This window comes from Rhinoraja longicauda, chromosome 13, assembly GCF_053455715.1.
Source record: "Rhinoraja longicauda isolate Sanriku21f chromosome 13, sRhiLon1.1, whole genome shotgun sequence".
Lineage (NCBI taxonomy): Eukaryota > Metazoa > Chordata > Chondrichthyes > Rajiformes > Arhynchobatidae > Rhinoraja > Rhinoraja longicauda.
Genome location: NC_135965.1, coordinates 47,375,395 through 47,394,118, shown reverse-complemented (window position 1 = coordinate 47,394,118; position 18,724 = coordinate 47,375,395). Strand labels below are relative to the sequence as shown.

At 49.7% G+C, this 18,724-nt stretch overlaps 1 protein-coding gene across 1 annotated transcript in view; it reads right to left on the bottom strand.

Moving 5' to 3' along the window:
• LOC144599297 (putative cation-transporting ATPase 13A4) overlaps window positions 1–18,724 on the bottom strand; it is a 56,921-nt gene that overhangs the window by 17,230 nt on the left and 20,967 nt on the right. The window contains exons 11-20 of the mRNA XM_078410082.1: window positions 18,426–18,583; window positions 16,275–16,463; window positions 12,768–12,829; window positions 11,541–11,691; window positions 10,476–10,559; window positions 8,673–8,829; window positions 6,338–6,455; window positions 4,424–4,548; window positions 2,058–2,224; window positions 208–318 (exon numbers count right to left, since the gene is read on the bottom strand). Of these exons, the coding sequence (XP_078266208.1) occupies window positions 208–318; window positions 2,058–2,224; window positions 4,424–4,548; window positions 6,338–6,455; window positions 8,673–8,829; window positions 10,476–10,559; window positions 11,541–11,691; window positions 12,768–12,829; window positions 16,275–16,463; window positions 18,426–18,583 (1,322 nt within the window). The remainder of the gene's footprint in view (window positions 1–207; window positions 319–2,057; window positions 2,225–4,423; window positions 4,549–6,337; window positions 6,456–8,672; window positions 8,830–10,475; window positions 10,560–11,540; window positions 11,692–12,767; window positions 12,830–16,274; window positions 16,464–18,425; window positions 18,584–18,724) is intronic.

The window sequence follows — 18,724 nt, the reverse complement described above, 5'->3', positions numbered from 1 at the left end:
CATGACTACTGGTGTATAAATATGCAGCCGGGGCACAATATAATGGAGTGGGGCCACCACGAGGAGCTGGCAAGTACGTGACCATTCTCTCCCACGCCTGCTCGCGTTATAAAGATGTGTCTTTGCTATCAGCGTGTGACGGTGTTTGTTATTTCAGAGCTGGGACGGGCTTTAACAAGTGTGGTCTCGCTGCGGTCCATGACCCACCTTAGGCAGTAAGTGGTAGAAGTGTTGAACGAGAATCTCGTAGGATTTCCCCGTCATTACAAAGTGAAAGTCTTTATTCTTTTCAAAGTCATCCATCGGAATTTTACTTTCCTTCAACACACAAAACATACCTTATTGTTATTTAATTACCTTCTTTGTTTATTGTCATCTTTGGAGTACCGTGTTCAAGTTTATTGTCACGCCTACTGAGGTACAGTGAAAAGCTTTTGTTGCGTGCTAACCAGTCAGCGGAAAGACTGTGCATGATTACAGTCGATAGATTTACAGTGTGTAGATACAGGATAAGTATCGTGAATAACGTCTAGTGCAAGGTAAAGCCAGTAAAGTCCAATCAAAGATAGTCCGAGGGTCTCCAATGAGGTGGATAGAAGCTTAGGACTGCTCTGGTTTAGTTTAGAGATACAGTGCGGAAACAGGCCCTTCGGCCCACCGGGTCCGCGCCGACCAGCGATCCCCGCACACTAACACTATCCTACACCCACTAGGGACAATTTTTACATTTACCAAGCCAATTAATCTACAAACCTGCACGTCTTTGGAGTGTGGGAGGAAACCGAAGATCTCGGAGAAAACCCACGCAGGTCACGGGGAGAACGTACAAACTCCGTACAGACGGCGCCCGTAGTCAGGATGGAACCCGGTCTCCGACGCTGCATTCGCAGTAAGGCAGCAACTCTACCGCTGCGCCACCGTGACGCCCAACTGATATAATGGTTTACGGACCTGTCCTGCTACAACTGGACGAATTTCATTGTCCCATTTCGGGACAAGACAATAAAACACATTCCCTTAACTTCAGATTTGCGCTATTATGCTTACCTAATTTACTGTACTATTGGTTATCGTATATTTATCTGTGTGTTGTTGTGATTACGGGCTTGTTTAGCTGCAGCAAGTAAGAATTTCATTGTTCCGTTTTGGTACAAATGACAAACGTACACAGCCAGAATTATTCCCATGCATTTGGTACGAAGTTTTAGAGCAAATTCATCCAAGATTTGTTGATAGAAATAACATCAAAACGTGTGTACGAGTCTGAAGAAGGGTCTCCACCCGAAACGTCACCCATTCCTTCTCTCCAGAGATGCTGCCCGTCCCGCTGAGTTACTCCAGCTTTTTGTGTCTATGGTTTAAACCAGCATCTGCAGCTAAGCAAGCCCGTAAACTCAACTGCACGGAGGCAGAGAGGAAAGCTCTTCAGCGGGAAGTCCATAGAGCTCAGGGGACCATCGGAACACAGCTACCAGCCTTGGAGGGCATCTACAACACACGATGCCTCAGAAAAGCCACCAGCATCCAATACAATACAATACAATACAATATATCTTTATTGTCATTGTACAGGGGTACAACGAGATTGGGAATGCGCCTCCCATACGATGCAATAATTTAATTAGCTAGTCAGTATTAAATTAGCTAGTCACAAAGGCTCTTCACACCCCTGCAACAGTCTGTTCGAACTTCTACTATCGGGCAGACGATACAAGGCCTTCTACGCCCGCACCTCCAGACTCAGGAACAGCTTCATCCCCAGGGCCATAGCTGCTATGAACCGGTCCTGCTGAGCCGGATGGTCACATCGCACAGTGAACCGGCACAGATCTACTTGCACTTTATTCTGTTTTAAAACTGTTACAATTTGTTTGATTGGGTTGTTTAAATTAATACTGACTAGCTAATTAATTTATTGCATCGTATGGGAGGCGCGTTCCCAATCTCGTTGTACCCCTGCACAATGGCAATAAAGATATATTGTATTGTATTGTATTGTTCCTTCCTACACAACCACTGTTGTGAAGCCCAGCATCTGATATTCCCCCGGTACTTACACCTGCAGGGGACGGACGATGATCCTTGCCATTCTCCACCACTCTCCAGCTGACCACGGCAGTGCCAGACATCTTTGCCTTTGAGGCTTCGACCAGGATGACTCTGTGGGCCATTGGGATCATGCCAGAGTTCCTGGCCACTGTGACAGCGGTCTGGAGGTTATCCCCTGCGCAAAACAAGCACACCTTCAACTCCGCCCAATGAAAGCAACACAAGCACCTAGCTGTCTCATTTATTTACTTCAGATAGTCCCTGGGGGAAGAAGGACGGAGTACTTTGTGGAACTTTGTCGGCACCTTTGTGGTGACTCGTGTACTGTGTGTGCACAATCAAAGAAGCTCACTGACACTCACTAGGTACTAGTGACAATAAATAAGCATCCTCATCATCGTCATCATCATCGTCATCATCATCATCATCATCATCATCATCGTCTTCATCATCATCATCGTCGTTGTCATCATCATCATCGTCAACATCATCATCATCATCATCATCCTCATCATCATCATCATCATCATCATCGTCATCATCATCATCATCGTCATCATCACTTGCCAGCCTTTGTCCCGTCCCCACCTCTCTGTTACAGCTTTCACCCCCGCCCCCACTCCATCAGTCTGAAGGGGCCTGCACCAAAACGTCACCTATCCACGTTCCCCACAGATGCTGCCTGACCCGCTGAGTTACTCCAGCACTCTGTGAAACGTCACCTATCCACGTTCTCCGCAGATGCTGCCTGACCCGCTGAGTTACTCCAGCACTCTGTGAAACGTCACCTATCCATGTTCTCCACAGATGCTGCCTGACTCGCTGAGTTACTCCAGCACTCTGTGAAACGTCACCTATCCACGTTCCCCACAGATGCTGCCTGTCCCGCTGAGTTACTCCAGCACTCTGTGAAACGTCACCTATCCATGTTCTCCGCAGATGCTGCCTGACTCGCTGAGTTACTCCAGCACTTCTTTTTTTATAAACCAGGATCTGCAGTTCCTTGTTTCTACATTTTATCTCTTCTGCACGTGGCTAGTTGGTGCAGTCAAAGACTGAAGCTGAGACCTTCCTGGTAAGTTCATAAGTGATAGGAGCAGAATTAGGCCATTCGGCCCATCAGGTCTACTCCGCCATTCAATCATGGCTGATCTATCTCTCCCTCCTAACCCCATTCTCCTCCCTTCTCCCCATAACCCCTGACACCCGTACTAATCAGGAATCTGTCAATCTGCACTTTAAAAATACCCACTGACTTGGCCTTCACAGCCTTCTGTGGCAACAAATCCCACAGATTCACCAACCCCAGGCAAAATAAATTCCTCCTCATCTCCTTCCTAAGGGTACATCCTTTTATTCTGGGGCTGTGCCCTCTGGTCCTAGACTCTCCCCCTTGTGGAATAATCTCTCCACATCCACTCTATCCAGGCCTTTCATTATTCTGTACGTTTCAATGAGGTCCCCCCTCATCCTTCTAAACTCCAGTGAGTGCAGGCCCAGTGCCGACAAACGCTCATCGTAGGTTAACCCACTCATTCCTGGGATGGTTCTTGTAAACCTCCTCTGGACCCTCTCCAGAGCCAGCACATCCTTCCTCAGATATGGGGCCCAAAACTGCTCACAATGCTCCAAATCTGACCGGTGCCTTATCGAGCCTCAGCATTACATCCCTGTTTTTGTATACACGCCCTCTTGAAATAAATGCCAGCATTGCATTTGCTTTCTTTACGGCAGATTCGACTTGCAGATTAACGTTTGGGGAATCCAGCACCAGCACTCCCAAGCCTCTTTCATCCACCGATTTCTGGATTCTCTCCCCATTTAGCAAATGGTCTACGCCTTTATTCCTACCACCAAAGCACATGATTCCACACTTGGCTACACGATATTCCATCTGCAATAAACTCCAGCGAGTAAAGGCCCAGAGCGCTCAAACGCTCATCATACGTTAACCCATTCAGCCCGGGACCATTCCCGTCAACCTCCTGTGACCGTTGTAGCTCAGCTGCTTGATGCGAACGTTAGTTTGGAGATACAGCGCGGAAACAGGCCCTTCGGCCCACCGGGTCCGCGCCGACCAGCGATCCCCGCACACTAACGCTATCCTACACACACGAGGTTCAATTTTTACATTTACCAGGCCAATTAACCTACAAACCTGCACGTCTTTGGAGTGTGGGAGGAAACCGGAGATCTCGGAGAATACCCACGCAGGTCACGGGGAGAACGTACAAACTCCGTACAGACGGCGCCCGTGGTCGGGATGGAACCTGGGTCTCCGGCGCTGCATTCGCTGTGAGGCAGCAATTCTACCGCTGTGCCACCGTGTCGCCCGTGCCAGTGGAAGAGTACAAAAGCTAAACCTGCTACGTACCTGTGATCATTACTGTCCGAATCCTGGCCTTAGACAGCTCCAGTAAGACTGGTGTGGTTTGGGGCTTCAGTTTGTTTTCCAGAATCAATAGCCCAAGGAATATCAAGTCAGATTCCACATCTTCCCTTTGGAAAATTGGACAAAAGCAATGTTTAATATGTATCTAAACATGTTCCGAGTCTTGTCTTTTATGGATGATCTTCCTCATGACTCTGCTTACAGTTCCAGGCAGGAAACATGTTCCCAATGTTGGGGGAGTCCAGAACCGGGGGGCCACAGTCTAAGAATAAGGGGTAGGCCTTTTAGAACAGAGACGAGGAAAAACCTTTTCACCCAGAGAGTTGTAAATCTGTGGAACTCTCTGCCACAGAAGGCAGTGGAGGCCAATTCTCTGGATGCTTTCAAGAGAGAGTTAGATCCTCTTAAAGATAGCAGAGTCAAGGGGTATGGGGAGAAGGCAGGAACGGGGTACTGATTGTGAATGATCAGCCATGATCACGGTGAATGGCAGTGCTGGCTCGAAGGGCCGAATGGCCTACTCCTGCACCTATTGTCTATTGTAACTCAGCGGGACAGGCAGCATTTCTGGAGAGAAGGAATGGGTGACGCCCCCAGTCTGAAGAAGGGTCTCGACCTGAAACGTCACCCATTCCTTCTCTCCAGAGACGCTGCTTGTCCCGCTGAGTTACTCCAGCATTTAGTTTAGTTTAGTTTAGAGATACAGCGCGGAAACAGGCCCTTCGGCCCACCGGGTCCGTGCCGACCAGCGATCCCCGCACACTAACACTATCCTACACACACTAGGGACAATTTACAGCTTTATCTGCCGACAAGGTGCCAAGGTGCCCATTGTCGATTAGCGAGTGCCTTTGATACATTTTGCTGATCCATCACTCAATGAGTGTGATTAACAGGCCGTCAGAAGACCATCGTGTCCATGCTGGCTCCGTCCTGGGGGTGGGGCTGGATTCACGGGAGGGGTTCTTGGAGGAGAGGGCGCTCCTCAAACTGTGGAGCATCCTGGACAATACAGCTCACCCCCTCCATGACACACTGGTCAACCTGGGGAGCACCTTCAGCAACAGACTGGTCCCACCAAGATGCAGCACAGAACGAACAACACAGGAGATTCTTCTTCCCTGTGGCTGTCACACTGTACAACCCCTCCCCCTCCTGTCGTGGGGTAGACTGACACTGAGACTGACTCCCCCCTCCCCCCCCCCTCCCTCGTCCCCCCCTCCCCCCCAAACTTCGCACATCCCCCAATCCTTTCCACTCGTCACTTTACATTCATGTTTCGTGTGTGTTGTTGTGTATTATGACGGTTGACAGACCAATTTCCCTCCTGGAATAAATAAAGTTCCATCGCATCGTGTCGTATCGCATCACACCGTACCATACAGTATGGTATGTAATCATCTCGTATCATATCATATTGTGTCATATGGTATGGTACGGTGTGGTACGGTATAGTACGGCATGGTATGGTACGGTACAGCATGGCATGGCATGGTATGGTATGGTATGGTGTGATATGGCATGGTAAGGTGTGGCGTGGTATGGCATGGTGTGGTATGGGATGGTATGGTATAGTGTGGTATGTTGTGGTATGGTGTGGTTTGGCATGGTATAGTGTAGTATGATATGGTATGGTGTGGTGTGGTATGGTTTAGCATGGTATGGTTTAGCATGGTGTGGGTTGGCATTGTGTGGTATGGTGTGGTGTGGTTTGGCATGGTATAGTGTGGTATGATATGGTACGGTATGGTGTGGTATGGTATGGTTTAGCATGGTATGGTGTGGTTTGGAATGGCGTGGGTTGGTATGGTGTGGTGTGGCATGGTATGGTCTTGTCTCGTGTCGTGTCGTGTCGTGTCGTGTCGTGTCGTGTCGTGTAGTCGGCGGGCGGCTAACCTCGTTAAGCTGCCCACACTCACGGTACTGCCGTCCCAAATGCATTTGAAGGCAAACCCAATGACGCGGAACCCCTGCTTCGTGTAGCGCTGGAGTTCCCTCGAGAAAGTGCGTGGGACTGCAGAAGACAGCACAGCCCAAGGTTAATGCAGCAAGCCGCTGTTACCTATCCCCCCTCGCCTCCGCTACACAGAACCAACGCAACGAAGAACATCTGAAACACTATCCAAAATAATAAGTTACAACGTGGAACAAAGAACAGTACAGCACACGAACAGGCCCTTCAGCCCACAATGCCTGTTCCCTCTCTCCCCTGCCTCTCTCCCCCTCTCGTTCCCTCTCTCCCCCTCTCGTTCCCTCTCTCCCCCTCTCGTTCCCTCTCTCCCCCTCTCGTTCCCTCTCTCCCCCTCTCGTTCCCTCTCTCCCCCTCTCGTTCCCTCTCTCCCCCTCTCGTTCCCTCTCTCCCCCTCTCGTTCCCTCTCTCCCCCTCTCGTTCCCTCTCTCCCCCTCTCGTTCCCTCTCTCCCCCTCTCGTTCCCTCGGTGTCTCCCTTGCCCTGTTCCCTCTCTCTCTCCCCTGACACGTTCTGTCTCTCCCCTGCCTCATTCCCTCTTTCTCTTCCCTGCCTCGTTCCCTCTCTCTCTCCTTTGCCTCATTCCCTCTCTCTCTGAATGGTGTCAAGTTAGGAGGAGGGGGAGTTCAACGAGATCTGGGTGTCCTAGTGCATCAGTCAATGAAAGGAAGCATGCAGGTACAGCAGGCAGTGAAGAAAGCCAATGGCATGTTGGCCTTCATAACAAGAGGAGTTGAGTATAGGAGCAAAGAGGTCCTTCTACAGTTGTACCGGGCCCTGGTGAGACCGCACCTGGAGTACTGTGTGCAGTTTTGGTCTCCAAATTTGAGGAAGGATATTCTTGCTATGGAGGGCGTGCAGCGTAGGTTCACTAGGTTAATTCCCGGAATGGCGGGACTGTCGTATGTTGAAAGGCTGGAGCGATTGGGCTTGTATACACTGGAATTTAGAAGAATGAGGGGGGATCTTATTGAAACGTATAAGATAATTAGGGGATTGGACACATTAGAGGCAGGAAACATGTTCCCAATGTTGGGGGAGTCCAGAACAAGGGGCCACAGTTTAAAAATAAGGGGTAGGCCATTTAGAACGGAGATGAGGAAGAACTTTTTCAGTCAGAGAGTGGTGAAGGTGTGGAATTCTCTGCCTCAGAAGGCAGTGGAGGCCAGTTCGTTGGATGCTCTCAAGAGAGAGCTGGATAGAGCTCTTAAGGATAGCGGAGTGAGGGGGTATGGGGAGAAGGCAGGAACGGGGTACTGATTGAGAGTGATCAGCCATGATCGCATTGAATGGCGGTGCTGGCTCGAAGGGCTGAATGGCCTCCTCCTGCACCTATTGTCTATTGTCTATTGTCTATTGTCTTCCCTGCCTCGTTCCCTCTCTCTCTCCCCCTCTCGTTCCCTCTCTCTCTCCCTGCCTTGTTCCCTCTCTCTCTCCCTGCCTCGTTCCCTCTCTCTCTCTCTCCCCTTGCCTCATTCCCCCTCTCTCTCTCCCCTTGCCTTGTTCCCTCTCTCTCTCCCGGCCTTGTTCCCTCTCTCTCTCCCTTGCCTCGTTCCCTCTCTCTCTCCCTGCCTCGTTCCCTCTCTCTCTCCCCCTCTCGTTCCCTCTCTCTCTCCCCTTGCCTTGTTCCCTCTCTCTCTCCCCCTCTCGTTCCCTCTCTCTCTCCCTTGCCTCGTTCCCTCTCTCTCTCCCTGCCTCGTTCCCTCTCTCTCTCCCCCTCTCGTTCCCTCTCTCTCTCCCTTGCCTCGTTCCCTCTCTCTCTCCCTGCCTCGTTCCCTCTCTCTCTCCCCCTCTCGTTCCCTCTCTCTCTCCCCTTGCCTTGTTCCCTCTCTCTCTCCCCCTCTCGTTCCCTCTCTCTCTCCCTTGCCTCGTTCCCTCTCTCTCTCCCTGCCTCGTTCCCTCTCTCTCTCCCCCTCTCGTTCCCTCTCTCTCTCCCTTGCCTCGTTCCCTCTCTCTCTCCCTGCCTCGTTCCCTCTCTCTCTCCCCCTCTCGTTCCCTCTCTCTCTCCCTTGCCTCGTTCCCTCTCTCTCTCCCTGCCTCGTTCCCTCTCTCTCTCCCCCTCTCGTTCCCTCTCTCTCTCCCCTTGCCTTGTTCCCTCTCTCTCTCCCGGCCTTGTTCCCTCTCTCTCCCCTTGCCTCGTTCCCTCTCTCTCTCCCCTGCCTCGTTCCCTCTCTCTCTCCCTTGCCTCGTTCCCTCTCTCTCTCCCTGCCTCATTCCCTCTCTCTCTCCCCTGCCTCGTTCCCTCTCTCCCCTGGGTTCTCACCTGTTTGGGATTTGCAGAGGCGGACGACCATTTCGGGAGCCCCCTTCACGTAGATGGACAAACTTCCCTTGCCGATCACCTGGGTAACGACGGACATTCTCTGGAGTTTGGATGAGAATGGGTATTGCTTCAGGACAACAATCCCCTCCTTTGACACCTGCAACATGTAACAGCGCAAACACCTTCACAAAAGTCCACTCCCCAGCAGGGCAGTCACGGTGGCGCAGCGGTAGAGTTGCCGCCTTACAGCGAACGTAGCGCCGGTGACCCGGGTTCCATCCTGACTGACGGGCGCTGTCTGTACGGAGTTTGTACGTTTGTACGTTCTCCCCGTGAAGTGCGTGGGTTTTCTCCGAGATCTTCGGTTTCCTCCCACACTCCAAAGACGTGCAGGTTTGTAGGTTAATTGGCTTGGTAAATGTAAAAATTGTCCCTAGTGGGTGTAGGATAGTGTTAATGTGCGGGGATCGCTGGGCGGCGCGGACCCGGTGGGCCGAAGGGCCTGTTTCTGCGCTGTATCTCTAAACTAAACTAAACTAAAGACCTGCACAGTGGTCCGTGTTGTGGGACATGTTGGTCGGTGTGGGCAAGTTGGGCCAAAGGGTCGGTTTCCACACTGTTTGACTCCATGACTCTATGACTGTGAGACGTATCCTGAGGCTCATTACATGTTTGCTCCAGAATCAGTAGAGCATAAATAATAGACAAAGGACGTTGGCATTGAAGGTAGACACAGAGTGCTGGAGTAACTCAGAGGGTCAGGCAGCATCTCTGGAGAACATGGATAGGTGACGTTTCACAGAGTGCTGGAGTAACTCAGAGGGTCAGGCAGCATCTCTGGAGAACATGGATAGGTGACGTTTCTGGTCGAGACTCTTCTTCAGAATGAGAGTCGGGGGGAGGGAGGCACAAGATATGGAAGGGTCAGATAAGAATGTCATTGTTCTATCTGGGACAAATGACAACAAAACACTCTTGACTGTTGACTTATCCCATGGGCGGCACGGTGGCGTAGCGGTAGAGTTGCTGCCTCACAGCGAATGCAGCGCCGGAGACTCAGGTTCGATCCTGACTACGGGCGCCGTCTGGACGGAGTTTGTACGTTCTCCCCGTGACCTGCGTGAGTTTTCTCCGAGATCTTTGGTTTCCTCCCACACTCCAAAGACGTGCAGGTATGTAGGTTAATTGGCTGGGCAAATGTAAAAATTGTCCCTAGGGTGTAGGATAGTGTTAGTGTGCGGGGATCGCTGGGCGGCGCGGACCCGGTGGGCCGAAGGGCCTGTTTCCGCGCTGTATCTCTAAATCTAAATCTGAATTGATGACTTATTGGGAACCATTGATGTTCAAAGGAAGCAATGCACTTACCTACTAGTAGATGGTAGACCCCCCAGTCTTCTCCCCTCTCCCATCGGGTCAAGAGGTACAGAAGTGTGAACACACACACCTCCAGATTCAGGGGCAGTTTCTTCCCGGCTGTTATCAGGCAACTGAACCATCCTACCGCAACCAGAGAGCAGTGCTGAACTACTATCTACCTCATTGGTGACCCTCGGACTATCTTTGATTGGACTTTACTGGCCTTTATCAAGTACTAAATGTTATTCCCTTATCGTGTATCGGTCCACTGTGAACGTGCTCGATTGTAATCATGCATCGTCTTTCCGCTGACTGGTTAGCACGAAACAAAAGCTTTTCACTGTACCTCGGTACACGTGACAATAAACTACACTGAACATATTATATTTGGGATGAATTAAACATTGTTGGTTTTGTGACACAACACTTCTAGTTCACATTGTTCACCTTGTAAGCTGTGGGTCCAGGTTTCACAATGAATGAATGTGCATCCTCAGTTTGATGTTTTAAGACGGTATTTTCTTCTATCTCCTGTATTGAATAAAAGGGAGAAGGTCACTGATTGTGGATGATCAGCCACGATCACAATGAATGGCCGTGCTGGCTCAAAGGGCCAAATGGGCTCCTCCTGCACCTATCTATGTTTCTATGTTACAGTTTACCTATAAATACACTGGTTTCAGATTGTATCCACCTTGTCCAGGTCAACAGATCCATTAATGGTCTTCCCCTCTGTTATCGGGCTTCTGAACGGCCCTTCCATAAGCTAGGGCACTGTCCGATTCACCTCTACCCCATTGCGGACATTGGACTTTGTCTGTGGAACTGATGCGCTACAATGCTGAGAACTATATCCTTCCCCTTTGCTCCACCTGTTGTATGTGAGTTTGACCTGATTGTATTTCTGGTTGGTATATCTGACCTGTTTGGACAGCACGCAGAACAAAGCTTTTCGCTGTAACCTTGGTACACAGGACAATAATAAGCCTAAACCTGAACATACTTAAAGACAACGATTTCTTAAATACTTAACATGGTTATCAATCATAACACAACTCAGAACCTGACAGCTTAGTCTAGTTTAGAGATACAGTGTGGCAGCGGGCCATTCGACCCACCGAGTTTACGCCGACCAGCGATCCCCACACACTAACACAATCTTACACACCAGTGACAATTTACGGAAGCCAATTAACCTACAAACCTGCACGTCTTTGGAGTGCGGAATGAAACCGGAGCACCAGGAGAAGTCCCACGCAGGTCACGGGGAGAACGTACAAACTCCGTACAGGCAGCACCCGTAGTCGGGATGGAACCCGGGTCTCTGGCGCTGTGAGGCAGCAGCTCTACCCTGTGGCCAGCATGGACTCAGTGGGCTGAAGGGCCTGTTTCCATGTTGTACTTCTAAGATTAAAACTAGAAGGATGCTCTTCTGCAAACCGATGAATTAAATTGACAATTGACAGCGATAAGCACGAGGCGGTGGGTCAATGTGAACAGCCGGTAGCTTACCCAGCCCGTGGTCTGGAACATCTTTAGGTCGAGGGGGTCTCCCTGTAGAGTGTTGTCCAGAAGCACCAGAGAGTGGCAGCTGGCCATGGCCCCGAAGAAAGGCCCCCAAGGCAACCTTACCCCAGTGCTGAACCTCAGTATACTCTGTAACCTGGCCAGTAAGAAACATCTCATCACCAACAGGCCATCAACACATCTACAGTAGACTGTGCTACAACAAAGACACAGGGGAGTGCAAACAGCTAATTCATGTGGGTCAGCACAGACACTGATGGGCTGAAGGTAGACCCAGAGTGCTGGAGTAACTCAGCGGGTCAGGCAGTATCTGTGGAGAACATGGATGGGTGACGTTTCACAGAGTGCTGGAGTAACTCAGCGGGTCAGGCAGCATCTGTGGAGAACATGGATAGGTGACGTGTTAGGTTAGGACCCTTCTTCAGACAGTTACTACATTATGAAGGGGTTCTTGTGGATGGGCACAGTGTGGGAGACCCACACAACGCATTTGTGCCAAAACTAACCACAAATGCATTTCTTAAAAAAGTTTCTGACAATTCTAGCAAATTTTACTTTAGTTTAAAGATACAGCGCGGAAGCAGGCCCTTCGGCCCACCGGGTCCGCGCCGACCAGCGATCCCCGAACACTAACACTATCCTACACACACTAGAGACAATTTACCAAAGCCAATCAACATACAAACCTGTACGTCTCTGGAGTGTGGGAGGAAACCGGAGCACCCGGAGAAAACCCACGTAGGTCACGGGGAGAACGTACAAACACCCGTACCTCATATTTCGCCTGGGCAGTTTGCAGCCCAGTGGTATGAACATTGACTTCTCCCACTTTAGATAGTTCCTCTGTCCCTCTCTTCCCCTCCTCCTTCCCAGATCTCCCTCTATCTTCCTGTCTCCCACCTATATCCTTCCTTTGTCCCGCCCCTCTGACATCAGTCTGAAGAAGGGTCTCGACCCGAAACGTCACCCATTCCTTCTCTCCCGAGATGCTGCCTGACCTGCTGAATTACTCCAGCATTTTGTGAATAAATACCTTCGATTTGTACCAGCATCTGCAGTTATTTTCTTATACTTATTGTACAAACACACGTAGTCGGGATGGAACCCGGGTCTCTGGCGCCGTGAGGCAGCAACTCGACCGCTGCGCCACCGTGACCGCCCAAAAACCGGAAACTTTTACAACGTTTGTTCAATCAGTTGAAGAGGACCTACCCTTTTCCTTTAGTAGTGGCCAGGCCCCACAGGTCCAGTCCATCCTCAGTCAGAGTTCCAGTCTGTATGCAGCATGGAAATATCATATCAATATGATGAAACTATTCACACACATAAACCAATATATTACATGCAACATGGTGACCATCCGTGCCTGAATCATGCTTTGTGTAACCAGCGCCCAAATGCTCAATGTGTGGGAAGGAACTGCAGGTGCTGGTTTACACCGAAGATAGACACAAAGTGCTGGAGTAACTCAGCAGGTCAGGCAGCGGTAGAGTTGCTGCCTCACAGCGCTAGGGACCCGGGTTCCATCCAAGCTACAAGTGTGTCTGTACGGAGATAGTACGTTCTCCCCGTGACCTGCGTGGGTTTTCTCCGGGTGCTCCGGTTTCCTCCCACACTCCAAAGACGTACAGGTTTGTAGGTTAATTTACTTCTGTAAATTTGTCCCCAGTGTGTGAGTTAGAACTAGTGATTGTTGGTCTTTAGACTTTAGAGATACAGCGTGGAAACAGGCCTTTCGGCCCACCGGGTCCGTGCCAAAGATGTGCAGGTTTGTAGGCTAATTAGCTTTGGTAAAGTAGTAAATTCTACAGTGTGTCGGATAGTGCTAGGGGGCAGGGATCACTGGTCGGCACAAACTCGGTGGGCCGAAGGGCCTGTTTCCACGCTGTATCTCTGAGGTTTAAAGTAAAGTAATAATCAAATTAAAGTATCAGAGAAACATTGAAAATAGGTGCAGGAGGAGGCCATTCGGCCCTTCGAGCCAGCACCGCCATTCAAGATGATCATGGTTGATCATCTAAAATCAGTACCCGTTCCTGCTTTCTCCCCATATCAGTCTGAAGAAGGGTCTCGACCCAAAACATTACCCATTCCTTCTCTCCCGAGATGCTGCCTGACCCACTTAGTTATTCCAGCATTTTGTGTCTACCTTCGATTTATACCAGCATCTGCAGTTTTTTTTCCAACACATTCTCCCCATATCCCTTGATTCCATTAGCCCTAAGAGCTAAATCTAACTCTCTCTTGAAAACATCAAGTGAATTGGCCTCCACTGCCTTCTATGGCAGAGAATTCCACAGATTCACAACTCTCTGGGTGAAAAAGTTTTTCCTCATCTCAGTCCTAAATGGCCTACCCCTTATTCTTAAACTGTGACCCCTGTTTCTGGACTCCCCCAACATGAATGAATGAATGAATAAGTTTATTGGCCAAGTATGTGCACATACAAGGAATGTGCCTTGGTGCTCCGCTCACAAATGACAACACAAACATACAGTTAACAATGAAGAATAAACCATAAACACATCAAAACAATAAGGATAAACCATTATGGTCTAAACATGTGGGTGAAAATAAACCAGAACAAAAAAGAGACTACAGAATTTGGTTATTGGGTAGAACTATCACCCTTGGAAAAAAAAGCTGTTTTTATGTCTGGCTGTGGCTGCTTTGACAGTCCGGAGTCGCCTTCCAGAGGGAAGTGCTTCGAAGAGTTTGTGGCCAGGGTGAGAGGGGTCAGAGATGATCTTGCCCGCTCGCTTCCCGGCCCTTGCAGTGTACAGTTCGTCAATGGGGGGGAAGGTTGCAACCAACAACCTTCTCAGCTGTGCGAACGATCCGTTGCAGCCTCCGGATGTGGTGCTTGGTGGCTGAGCCAAACTAGACCATGATGGAGAAGGTGAGGACGGACTCAATGAGAGCAGTATAGAATTGGACCATCATTGCCTGTGGCAGATTGTGTTTCTTCAGTTGCCGCAGGAAGTACATCCTCTGTTGGGCCTTTTTGACTGTGGAGTCGATGGTGCCCCCCATTTAAGGTCCCTGGAGATGATGGTTCCAAGGAACTTAAAGAACTCCACAGATGTGACTGTGGTGTTGTTGATGGTGAGTGGGGGGAGGGGAGGGGGAACTCTTCGAAAGTCTACAATTAGTTCCACTGTCTTGAGAGCATTGAGCTCCAGGTTGTTGCGATGGCACCAGGACGCCAGCTATGTCACTTCCCCTCTGTAGGCAGATTCCTCCCCATCCTGGATCAGTCCAATCAGGGTTGTGTCACACGCAAACTTGGCAACATTTTTCCTGCATCCAGCCTGTCCAATCCTTTAAGAATTTTATATGTTTCCATAAGATCCCCTCTCATCCTTCTAAATTCCAGTGAACACAAGCCCAGTCGACCCATTCTGTCATCATATGTCAGTCCCGCCATCCCGGGAATTAACCTGGTGAACCGACGTGCAGCGTAGGTTTACTAGGTTAATTCCCGGAATGACGGGACTGTCATATGTTGAAAGACTGGAGCGACTAGGTTTGTATACACTGGAATTTAGAAGGATGAGAGGGGATCTTATCGAAACGCATAAGATTATTAAGGGGTTGAACACCATCACCACAGTAAAGAAGGCACAGCAGAGACTCCACTTCCTGAGGATCCTCAGGAAAACCAACCTGCAGGAGAAGCTCATGTTGTCCTTCTATCGCTGCTCCATCGAGAGTGTGCTGGCATACTGTATAACCACATGGTATGCCAGCTGCTCAGAAAAGGACAGGAAGGCCCTTCAGAGGGTCATCACGACGGCCCAGAAAATCATCGGCTGCTCACTGCCCTCCCTGGAGCACCTGTTCAGCCTACGCTGCCTCAGTAGAGCAGGCAAAATAATAAAAGATCCATCCCACCCCGGCCACCGTCTGTTTGTTCATCTGCCCTCTGGTCGACGTTTCAGGTCAATCAAATCCCGAACAAACAGACTTAAGAACAGTTTTTACCCCAGGGCCATACGAGAACTGAACACTACCTGTGCACTAGGCAACACCGTTAAAAAATCTTGTACTTAATTTAATTGTATTTATGTATTTATTTGTTTTTGCATTTATTGCATATATGTTTGTACGCACCGTCAGGATTGGCTGTTTTTTAATTTCGTTGTACTCGTTGCAATGACAATAAATGAATATTATTATTATTATTATTAGAGGCAGGAAACATGTTCCCAATGTTGGGGGAGTCCAGAACAAGGGGCCACAGTTTAAGAATAAGGGGTAGGCCATTTAGAACGGAAATGGGGTAAAACCTTTTCAGTAAGAGAGTTGTGAATATGTGGAATTCTCTGCCTCAGAAGGCAGTGGAGGCCAATTCTCTGAATGCATTCAAGAGAGAGCTAGATAGAGCTCTTAAGGATAGCGGAGTCAGGGGGTATGGGGAGAAGGCAGGAACGGGGTACTGATTGAGAATGATCAGACATGAACACATTGAATGGGGGTGCTGGCTCGAAGGGCCGAATGGCCTCCTCCTGCACCTATTGTCTATTGTCTACACTGCACTCCCTCAATAGCAAGAATGTCCTTCCTCAAATTAGGAGACCAAAATTGCACACAATACTCCAGGTGAGGTCTCACCAGGGCCCTGTACAACTGCAGTAGGACCTCCTTGCTCCTAAACTCAACTCCTCTGGCGATGAAGGCCCACGTGCCATTGGCTTTCTTTATGCATCGTAGGCGTACCTTGTCAAAGCAGATCAGATTCAACTGGCCACAAATGTTGATCCTCTGCGGGCTAATGCTGAAGATGCCCTTCTTCTTCAGTCTTCCCTGGGAGTAGATGATGCCGATGGTGACCGCGGCCGGCAGGGCAGGGGAGACAGCGATGGTTATCACGTCCAGGGCCTTCCGCACAACCTTGCCCGTCGCCACCTTCAACACAAGGGTCAAGTCAGTCAGTAACCCCCGAGCAAACCCAACACATGGCAAACAGCAACGCCGCGGCAAAGATGGATGTAGTGTGGGAGAGTCTGGGGCCAGAGGGCACGGCCTCAGAGTTAAAGGACGTTCTTATAGGAAGGAGACGAGGAGAAATTTCTTCAGCCAGAGGGTGTTGAATCTGTGGGATTGTGGAGGCCAAGTCAGTGGATATTTTTAAGGCAGAGATAGATAGATTCTTGATTTGCATGGATTTTAGGAGCAGTGAGGTTCTGCTGCAGTTGTACAGGGCCTTGGTGAGACCGCACCTGGAGTATTGTGTACAGTTTTGTCTCCTAATCTGAGGAAAGATATTCTAGCCTTAGAGGGAGAACAGAGAAGGTTCACCAGATTGATCCCTGGGATGGCAGGACTTTCATATGAAGAAAGACTGGATAGACTCGGCTTGTACTCGCTGGAATTTAGAAGACTGAGGGGGGATCTTATTGAAACATATTAAATTCTTAAGGGGTTGGAGAGGCTAGATGCGGGAAGATTGTTCCTGATGTTGGGGGAGTCCAGAACCAGAGGTCACAGCTTAAGGATAAGGGGGAAGTCTTTTAGGACCGAGATGAGAAAACATTTCTTCACACAGAGAGTGGTGAGTCTGTGGAATTCTCTGCCACAGAAGGTAGTTGAGGCCAGTTCATTGGCTATATTTAAGAGGGAGTTAGATGTGGCCCTTGTGGCTAAAGGGATCAGGGGGTATGGAGAGAAGGCAGGTACAGGTTACTGAGCTGGATGATCAGCCATGATCATATTGAATGGCGGTGCAGACTCGAAGGGCCGAATGGCCTACTCCTGCACCTATTTTCTATGTTTCTATGTTTAGAGGTTATGGGGAGAAGGCAGGAGAATGGGGTTAGGAGGGAGAGATAGATCAGCCATGATTGAAAGGCAGAGTAGACTTGATGGGCCGAATGGCCTAATTCTGCACCTATCCCTAATGACCTTGTGTACCAGAAGCAGCCAGCAGGGTTTGTGAGAGGGAGACGGAGCAGGAGTTTCAGCCACTCACTGCTCTGTGCGTGTGCGTGTGCGTGTGCGTGTGCGTGTGCGTGTGCGTGTGCGTGTGCGTGTGCGATGAGTTCTGTTCAGTTTAGTTTATTGTCACGTGTGCCGAGGTACAGTGAAAAGCTTTTGTTGCGCGCTAACCAGTCGGCATAAGACAATGCATGATTACAACCGAGCCGTCACAGTGTATAGATGCAGGATAAGGGAATAGGAAAAAGAACTGCAGATGCTGGTTTAAATCGAAGGTCGACACAAAATGCTGGAGTAACTCAGCGGGTCAGGCAGCATCTCGGGAGAGAAGGAATGGGTGACGTTTCGAGCCGAGACCCTTCTTCAGACTGATTCTCTTCCGAGATGCTGCCTGACCCGCTGAGTTACTCCAGCACTCTGTGAAACGTCACCTATCCAATAGACAATAGGTGCAGGAGGAGGCCATTCGGTCCTTCGAGCCAGCACCGCCATTCAATGTGATCATGGCTGATCATTCTCAATCAGTACCCCGTTCCTGCCTTCTCCCCATACCCCCTGACTCCGCTATCCTTAAGAGCTCTATCCAGCTCTCTCTTGAATGCATTCAGAGAATTGGCCTCCACTGCCTTCTGAGGCAGAGAATTCCACAGATTCACAACTCTCTGACTGAAAAAGGTTTTCCTCATCTCCGTTCTAAATGGCCTACCCCTTATTCTTAAACTGCGGCCCCTGGTTCTGGTCTCCCCCATGTTCCATGTCCATGTTCTCCACAGATGCTGCCTGACCCGCTGGGTTACTCCAGCACTCTGTGTCTACCAGGATAAGGGAATAAGGTTTAGTGCAAGGCATGATAGTTAAAGTAAGAGTTGTTGTGGGAGTGTAGATGTCCGAGTGTGGAGTCAGGGTGGAGCACTGGGTGAGAGGTGGACCTACACCATTGAAGAGGAGGATGCAGACTGAGTAGATCATCCCGATGGTTGCAATGATGGTCAGGCACATCAGGAAGCGGAAGGCATCTTGGTACAGCTTGAAGTCCATGGGCTTTGGGTACAAGATGGACCTCACCAACTCTCCCTTGCTCGTGGAGAAACCTGAAACAGAGAACCTCCGGCTTTCGTATGGAAGGAATGTGCTAAAAGATCTTGTCATTGCGAGAAACGTTTCTCTCTTTAACGTTTTCCTTCACTTTCTCATCCACTCCCCACACACTAGGCGGCAATTTACAGAGGCCC